General features: G+C 58.2%; 1 protein-coding gene and 1 long non-coding RNA gene across 3 annotated transcripts; one reads left to right on the forward strand and one right to left on the reverse strand.

Moving 5' to 3' along the window:
- The first annotated feature begins 1,590 nt into the window (after window positions 1-1,590).
- Window positions 1,591-2,749, forward strand: LOC118548630 (uncharacterized). Its single transcript, XR_013448719.1, has 2 exons — window positions 1,591-1,707; window positions 2,039-2,749. It is a non-coding gene; the product is annotated as an uncharacterized LOC118548630 (long non-coding RNA).
- Window positions 2,705-5,195, reverse strand: ABHD11 (abhydrolase domain containing 11). Of its 2 annotated transcripts, XM_036112567.2 has the most exons (6): window positions 5,013-5,195; window positions 4,711-4,846; window positions 3,848-4,021; window positions 3,505-3,675; window positions 3,211-3,392; window positions 2,705-2,994 (listed from the first exon to the last, which is right to left on the reverse strand). In XM_036112567.2, exons 1-6 carry the CDS (start codon window positions 5,129-5,131, stop codon window positions 2,862-2,864), a joined length of 915 nt encoding a protein of 304 aa, XP_035968460.1. In that variant the 5' UTR covers window positions 5,132-5,195; the 3' UTR covers window positions 2,705-2,861. The 2 variants fall into 2 exon arrangements, with proteins under 2 accessions (XP_035968460.1, XP_035968461.1); XM_036112568.2 differs by lacking the exon at window positions 3,848-4,021.
- Window positions 5,196-8,602: the final 3,407 nt, after the last annotated feature.

The raw sequence follows: 8,602 nt of genomic DNA on the forward strand, positions 1-8,602 counted from the left end.
TTTTTAAGATTTTATTTATTTGAGAGAGAGAGAAAGAGAGATCATGAGCAGGGGGGAAGGGCAGAGGGAGAAGCAGTCTTCCTGCTGAACAGGGAGCCCGACGTGGGACTTGATCCCAGGACTCTGGGATCATGACCTGGGCCGAAGGCAGACGCTTAACTGACTGAGCGACCCTGGCGCCCGGGAGAGAGAGAATCTTAAGCAGGCTCTGTACTCAGCCCAAGCCCAACACGGGGCTTGATCCCAGGACCCTGAGATCATGAACTCAGCTGAAATCAAGAGTCAGATGCTTAACCGACTGAGCCACCCAGGCGCCCCCATTTGCGAATCATTGTAGTAATAATTAATCTGGGCAAGAAACATCGATGGATGCTGAACCCTATGGGTGAAAGTGGGGTAAAGGAAAGGATGTGTCATAGTCTCAAAATACTTCCCTTCCCCGGTGCTCATTAATCGTGGTCAAGTGATCAGCATTGATCCCACCAGTCATGGTTCCAAACGATATCAGATAGGAGAACACAGCATCCTTTCTGTGATGTCTCTGCCCAAAATGGGTAACAGTGGTCTAATCACAAAGGAAGGCGTGGACAAGCCCAAATTGGAGGATGGTCTACAAAATAACTTCCCTGTAATCTTCAAAACGTCAAGGCCACGAAATTCAAAGAAAGGCTGCAAATTGTTCCAGACCGAGGGGGACCAGAGAGATGTGACAACTGGGTACAATGTTTGATACCATATTCGATTTTTTTTTTTTTACCCTAAAAGGATATTTTTTTGGACACTGAAGAGCAGTTTTGAAATTGTTTCGAAATAAAAAGTTAAAAGAAATGCCTTTCTCCTGACTGACTCTTGCTGGCCTGCAGGGTTCATTTTGGACACGGTCCTAGGGAACTTCCTGTGACGGACAGGGTGTGACCTCTTGTGACCTCCTTCGTGCTCCCACTGTTCCTGGACCCCCCGCCACAATTTTCTGATTAGATCTACGTCTCATCCCTGCTGGCCTCGGAGGTCCCTGAGACCAGGTCCCTGGGCCCTGTCAGGATCATGGCACAGATCAGCCTCTCAAAACACAATCAATCTCCTCAACAAAAGGGTATATTTGGGGGTACGGTTCAACCCCACCTCTTCACCTGGGGCTCAACCAAATTGTTGGTCTGGCTCTTGGAGGTACCCATGCCTCAGCGGCACCCACGGGCAACCAGGAGGTGTGTCTGCCAGGGTTTCCTGGGAGAAATATTTACGGTTTAGGGCGGAGTTGAGGATCTAATCCCCTAGACGTGACCTTGCGGAAGAGGCTTCTCAATGGGGAAAATTCTCTTTCATACCTTTGATGTCACTGGTGTGCTCAATGAGCGCACTGGGGGGTGGGGGGGGGAGGCGTGGGCTACCTAGACGACCTGTCCAGCACTGAAGATGGTCCTGGCTCTGTCCCTCCCTTCTCATCTCCTGACATGGGTAGAGCGCCCCCTTGGGGTGAGGGACAGGTGTGACGGTGCAGGAATGGGGCCGAGGAAGCTCTGGGCCGGGCAGGAGGGTTCCAGGATCCAGGAGGGGAGGCAGGGGCCTGGCCAGCCAGTCAGGGGCGGAGCCTGACAGGGAGTGCCTAGTCCGGAAGGGAGGGCAAAGGGCTATGTTGTCTGCCTGCCCCACCCCACTGACAAGAGTCCCAGTCACCAGGCCACCCTCTCTGTCCGGGGCCCTAGAGGGGTAAGTGTCCTTCTGAAACCCACCTTGTCTCTTTCCTGTGGCTTAGGTGAGAACTTCTTTCCTCCTTGAGGGTCCACACGCCCTGTCCCCTCTGTTTACCCTTGTCCCAGGCAGAGGCCACACTTGCCAACCCCTCAGCATGGCACAGTCCCCCTGCTCTACTTTCAGAGGTCCAGGAGATGGGTACTGGGGGGCAGGAACAGAACTGTCCAGACCCCTCCCCTGCTGACATTAGCATCAGAGCCAAGGGAAGGGCAGAGGGGCCCAGAAGGGGGACACCTCATCTAGACAAGCTCTAATCCCTGCTCCCTTCTCTGTCACCCTACAACAGAGCCCAGAATCCCAAGTGGCTGGAGCACTGGGGGATGCCCAGACAGAGCCCTCGCTGGACCAAGTCCTCCAGGAGCGGGATGAAGCCATCGCCAAGTGAGAGGCAGATGCTGATGGGGGCTGGGAGGGCAGTGGGTGGCTCACCCTCAGGGCTCTGTCCTGCTAGAGGAGAGGAGGTGAGAAGTCAAGTATTCCTGCAGGGAAAGCCACATAAGCTCTCACCCTGTCACAAGGCGGGGGCTGTGGCCACCCAGCAGTGCGGGGTCCAAGCTGCTCTCCCCGCCACATGCAGGAAGCACGCACTGGAGGCCGAGCTGGACACATGCAAAGCCAAGTTGCGCGCTGTGGAGGCCCAGCTACTGGAGGTCCTGGAGGAGAAACTGAGGCTGAAGCAGGAGGTGGAGGCCTGGGAGGTAGCGTGGGAATGCCAGCCGGGCCGGGGAGGCATGGGGAGGAGGAGAAGGGCACAGGGTTGGCCCTGAACCTGCTCTCCTGCCCCAGGAGGACATGAGGCAGCTGGTGAGGCAGCAGGTCGAGAGGCAACTGCAGAGAGAGGCCGGGGGCTCTCTGGGAGCCCCCGTGGACCCCCGAACTGCCAGGGCCCCCTGGGTCCGATTCCTCCTGGGTCGGTGGAGACGCTGGTGGTGACAGAGCTCAGCCCAGGACCTTGGGAGCAGTGTCTTTATTCATTAAAGCTTGAGGTCTGACCATCTCCGCACCCTCATGCTCTCTCAGTGCCCACCTGAGGCCTTTTGTGCAGAAACATGGAGCGGGCTGCAGGGCCTGGAAGCCTGGGGTTTTCCGCCCCCTCTTGCCAGCAACTCTTAGGCCAGGAAGCCTCGGATGGCAGTCACAAAGTCCTGGGGGCGGTCAGCGTGGATCCAGTGGCCAGCATTGGGCACGGTCTGCATCTGGGCTTGAGGGAAGAGCCGCCTAATCTCCGCGTGGTGGCTGGGGCTGTCCGTCGAAGAGAAGACCGCGCAAAAGGGGTCAGAGTGGGAGGATGGGGAGAGAGAGAAGTGGAAGCAGAGCAGGGAGAAGAGAGCTACATGAGCCCACATGCCCCGTGGTGTTTCTGAATTCTCAGGCAAAACCCTCCCACACCCAAGCCCTCCCCAAGGTGGGATCCCCAGGCTGGGGCCCCTCCCACCACCAAAAGTAAAACTGGCTTACCGCACATATTGAGAGTTTCCACCCAGGAGGAAGAGGGTTGGCCCAGGGTAAGATTCCTGTCGTGGTGGGAAAGCCAAGATCTTGTCCACGTGCTGGGCCAATGCTTCCAAGTTCACCCTCCACACGAAGCGCCCATCCACCTCCACCAGGTTAGTGAGCAAGAACTGACGCTCGGCCATGTCCTGTGGGGGGGTCCAGAATTGGGGGAGGGAAGCCTCCGTGTGAGGTCTGGGGCTGCCACTCTTCCCCTGACAGGTCCCAGCCCACAACACCATCCGAGCATGGGTGTGTTACTTGGATAACAGTGCTGAGCTGCTCGTCGGCCAGTTTTCGGGCAGAGGAGCGGGGCACCTCATCTGGGATGTCTACAGCCCTCATGGCCGCCATGTAGGATGGGAAGTTGGAGCTCGATGTGGTCTCCACTGGGCTGATGTCCACAGCAATCAGGCGTTCTACCAGCTCTGGCTGTGTGAGAGAACCAGGCTTGGGACCGGCCTTATGGCAGGCATACTGGGTCTCAGGCAGAGTTCCCAGATCCTGAATTTGGCCATCCAAGACTTGACCGAGTCCCAGGTCAACTGCTGGGTACCCAGGGTCCACACTGGATAGGAGGAAGCCCCGTATAGGGAAGGCTCACCCTCTGGAGCGCTAGCAGCATGGCTGTCTTGCCTCCCATGCTGTGGCCAATGAGGACGCAGGGCACAAGGCCCAGCTGGGGCAGGAGGTCCTGCAGGTCCTGGCTCATGGCCTCGTAGCTCATGTCTGGGCTGTGGGGGCTGTCACCATGGTTCCGAGCATCCACCGTAAGCACCTGCAGAGTGGAGAGGGCCGGCAGAGCTGGCATCCACATTCAGGGCATAGACAGCCTAAGGCAGGGCATTCCTGCAGGCTGACGGGGGGTAGAGAGCCTGGGGAAAGATCCTGAAGTGGAAAAAGGGCCCCGATGGTGACAGGGCCCAGTTCTCAGACCTAGGAGGCCAGATGAGGAACCTGGGGCCCCTCTGCCAGAGAAGAGATGGCCCAAAAAGTGTGACACTCTCTCTAAAGGTTTGGTGACCACCCAGAGAAAGCAGGTGCCAAGACTTTCCAAGAGCTGGAGCACAGGAGGATGGGCTACTATAAAAGGTGATCAGCCCCCTGTCATCCCTGAACGAACAGGGGCTGGGCTCCTTAACGGGGAGGGTGTTGGCGCTTAGGCCTTGGACAGCCGAGCCTAAGCTCAGTGTGGAGGACGCACATGGGCATCTGTAACACGAAGGAAGGACTGGATGGATGCAAGCACGAGAGAATGAATGGGGTCCACCTAGGGCCACGGTATGCCATGTGGCCTCCATCCTTAGAGGATCAACCTCTTCCTCATTTCCGCTTAGAGAGACCGGCCACTCCCCGGCAGGTGTCTTGTCGTGAGGGCCGACAAAGCGGGCCCCGCCTCGGCCTCCTCCTAGTCCCGCCCAGCCAGGCCCCACCTCCCGCCGGACCCCGCCTCTCCCGGAAGCTCACCCTTCGGCCAGTCTGATGGGCCAGGGCCTTGGCGATGGAGTTGAAGTTGGTTTTGGAGCCGAAGAGCCCGTGCAGGAACACTAGGGCCGGGCGGGTCGCCTCTCCGTCCAGAAGCTTGTAGGAAAGCAGTACAGACCTGGAGGGAGGCGCAAGGATGGAGGAGGGGGTCTAAGGCTGCTGGGGAAGGGGTTTAGCTGGGGGCCTGGGCGGGGGCGGGCGCAAGCGGAGGAGGCGGGGCCATCGCGGCCCGACTGAACGGGGAGGAGCGATGGACGGCCTCCCACATGGCGCCCTTGACTGACCTCGGCTCGGCGCCGCTTCGGCCACTGCTGCTGGGTGCTACGGGCACCCTGGAGGAGCTGAGACAGCAGGGGCCGAGCCCCCTAAGGGGGAGACTCCAGGGGTGGGTCCAGCGGAGCATGCCCGGGAGCAGCTACCCCGAGCTCACCACGTCCTGTCCCCTCGCTCCGCCCCCCGCCTTCTCTCGGGACCCCGCCCCGTTCCGATTGCAGCTCCGCCCTCTGCCCCGCCCACTAGCGCGGAAATCCCCGCCCCCGCCTTCGTTTCCTTACGTAATCCCAGAGTACAATCTGTTCCCCCCAGTTCCGCCCCTTGCGTCATTACGTAATCCCCTCAGCCTCCGCGCCGTGAGGCCGACGAGCCACCCCTGGCCACGCCCCAGGCGGAGCCGCCGAATGTCTCTGGTTACGCCCCTCACGAAGCTCCGCCCAGCCTCTTCCGGCGTCGAATCCTCGTGGAGAGTCAGGGTCTTGTGGCGTGGGAGTCTTCGCGGCTCGGAACGTCCTGGATTTGAGGCGCAAGCTTTGGGCGGCCGCGGGACAGGTCCTTGGCAAGCCGAGGAGGCCCTGCCTTGACCAGCGCCCGCCCTGCACCTGGCCTGCTTCTCTGCCCTCACGCACCGCCTTGGGTGGGTGCCATACTTTCAGTGCCGCGGGCGGGCGCGGAGAGGCGCCGGGAGTGGCTCCCGTCGTCGGGGCGCCAGCTTGGAGGCGCCGTGCTCCACAGCCGGGGGCCCAGGCAGGCCGGGTGGTGCCCCTCTTACCCGTCCTGAAGTCCTCGACTCTAGAGAGCTCATCTCCAGCCACCCTCCACGCCCGCCCTTTACAGATGGGGAAACTGAGGCAAATAGCTTGTACAAGAAGCAGAACCAGAATCGCTGTCTGATCTGACTTTTTTTTTTTTTTTTTTTGGTTACCATTCTTGATTCGAGTCAAGATGGGAGGCCGGATGTTTGTACGGGAAGGTATTTGCTGCTTTGAGCTGAAATGGATCAGATGTGCTCACTCCTCTTTACCAGCAGAGAAATAAAGGATCCTCCCACCCTCAGAACTCAGCACACCCTGCTGAGAAGTAGCCTCTGTCTGGAAGCCTGACCGGCTGCCAGTTTCTGTCCCCAGTCTGGGTTAGTGGTGGCGGTGGCATCCTCTCAGGTCTCAGCCGGCTTCCACTACAGTGCATCCTTCAGCAGTTACAAGAGTAGCTGCTCCTTTTACAGCATTCAGCTCAGAGACCTTAAGGGATTCCCCATCTCTAAAGGGGGGAGTTGCCTCCGTGGTCGGTACCCGCCCCCCCATCTTACCTGCTTTTCCACCCATGCTGCCTATTCTCTTACTCCCCAACCAGAGAACTACCTTTGCACACTTCCCTTTTGGTTTTTACCCCCAGGACTCCCTCTGCTGGCGCCTTCCAGATAGCCCGTGGCCCAACTCCTGTACAACTTTAAAGGTCCAGGAGAACTGCAACCTCCTCAAAAGCCTTCCCGGATTTCCCCAGTTGAAACTAATCTCTTCTACCCCATGTTCTCAAAGCATTTGTCAGGAGCCTACTGTCTAGTATCAATAGAGCTGGCTTTCTCTGTGTCCACCATAGTCTGGGAGCTCCTGGCGGACTGGAGACATGTTTTATTTACCCGGTGCAAAGTGCAATAGTAATCATTTTACTAAATGATTGTGAAGAGATTCAGGGCACTAGCTGAGGCTTAGGTGAAGGTTCACCTAGTGGCTGTGTCAGTTCCCCTTCCAGGAGATGACATCTGGACCAGCCAGGCCTCTCCCCCTTCAGGGCAGGCCTGATGGAGTCAAGACCAGTAGGATGCGTCTGAGCTCCAAGGTGTGATAAATACCTTGCCCACTAAATTGGCTCCCACCTTGATTTTTTTTTTTTTTTAAGATTTTATTTATTTGCGAGAGAGAGAATGAGAGACAGAGAGCATGAGAGGGAGGAGGGTCAGAGGGAGAAGCAGACTCCCCGCTGAGCAGGGAGCCTGATGCGGGAATCGGTCCTGGGACTCCAGGATCATGACTTGAGCCGAAGGCAGTCGCTTAACCAACTGAGCCACCCAGGCGCCCAAAATGGCTCCCACCTTGAGTCAGTCTGGGGACTGGCAGTTGTTTTGTTCTAATGCGAGAAGGGCTTTGAGGTCACTGGGGACGCTAAGCACACCAGGTGGTGTGATGATTTGTTGCCAGCATAGTCATTCGGAGAGTGATGAGGACATTTGAGCCCTGGATGGGGGCTGGCCCAAGGCATGGGAGGGGTCCTTGGAGGAGACATCAAGCAGGGTGTTTTTTTAGAATTGATGGATGAAGGGGCAGGGGGTTGACATAATGTTAGTGATTCAAAAGGGTAGTATTTCAAACGTGGTTTCAAACCACCCCCCCACCTCCGCCCCAGCCTACTGTCTAGCCAGGGAACCTGAGCCTGGCCCACGACCCTGGACTATGTGCTCAGAGCCCTGGGTCTGTGGCAGAAGCAGTCTGGAGACATTCCTGAGACCTGGGCCAAAGCCCCATCACGTGGCTGGTTAGGGCCTGGGAGCAAGCGGAAAAACCAGCTGGCTTGAGGTTTCCACTTGAGCACTCCGGAGCAAGCGGTGAGGCCATGGGGCCACAAGAAGGGTTGTTGCCACGTGGGAAGGACTCTGGTGATGGTGTGTTGGGGATGGGTCAACCTTGGGGCTGCCAACCCTTCTCCAGCTTGTTAGGAACTGGCCAACTCCTAACTGGTTGGTTGGTGAGGGTCTCTCTCCTGGGGGGTTATCCAGCCGTTGGCGGGGAAGCCTTTTGGAGCCCCTGATATGCTGAGGTCATGTGGGGGGGAGCAAAGGGGTGCAGAATGAGACCGCACTGGGAGTCTGTTCCCAGCATCCCTGTTCCCAGCAGTCCCCAAGTCCCGGTGAAGTGGGAGGGTATTGTCATCCTCATTTTACTGCTGAGAAAATGGAGACTTGTGAGGGGAATAACCCAGCTCCAGTCACTCAGCACGTGCGTGGCCCCACCCAAATTCCTTCCTGGGAATGTTGACTCCTAGTGCAGTGCTCCCGGTAATCACCGCCCTTCTGGCTGGGAAGCCGGGGCCCCGAAGGGGTGTGGCCCTCGGCAGCAGGGACACTGCGCCCTGGGGGCGGGAGCATGAAGGGGTTAAGGCAGGGAGGCGGCGGGTGGCCCATCAGTGCACCTGGCTCAGTATCGATCACGTGGCCAGGGTTTCACCTGCCCCGCTGAGCAGGGACAATCGGGCCACTTGTTTCCAGGTTGGTCGCCATGGTGACAGGAGTGTGCCAGGGGAGGTCAGCAGGGCAAATTCCTGCCTGCTGGCCGGGTGGGGCCAGGGTGTCAGTCGTGCTGGGGCGGGGCTCCCAGGAGACCCCTGGAGGTTTCCCGAGGTGGGGGCCGCTAGGTGATTCCCTGCCCAGCTTCTTCCTGTCCTGGCCACTCAATCTTCTCAGATTTGGATCCTGTATTTTTTTAAGCTGCTGGGACTTTTATATGCATTATCTTGTTTAATCCCCACTGCAGCCTTTCCCACAGGGGCATGGTAATCCCCGTGCCTCCCCCAGACTCCCTGAGCACTTCCAGAACATTCCCTCCCG

This window comes from Halichoerus grypus, chromosome 6 (assembly GCF_964656455.1).
Source record: "Halichoerus grypus chromosome 6, mHalGry1.hap1.1, whole genome shotgun sequence".
Lineage (NCBI taxonomy): Eukaryota > Metazoa > Chordata > Mammalia > Carnivora > Phocidae > Halichoerus > Halichoerus grypus.

What these genes read in the sequence shown, in the direction of transcription:
- ABHD11 (XM_036112567.2), bottom strand. Translation starts at nt 5,131, where the DNA reads ATGCTCCGCTGGACCCACCCCTGGAGTCTCCCCCTTAGGGGGCTCGGC. An exon ending in CCCATCAGACTGGCCGAAGG is followed by an intron (nt 4,022 to 4,710) that starts GTGAGCTTCCGG and finishes TCCACTCTGCAG; the next exon opens with GTGCTTACGGTGGATGCTCG. An exon ending in AGCTCAGCACTGTTATCCAA is followed by an intron (nt 3,393 to 3,504) that starts GTAACACACCCA and finishes ACCCCCCCACAG; the next exon opens with GACATGGCCGAGCGTCAGTT.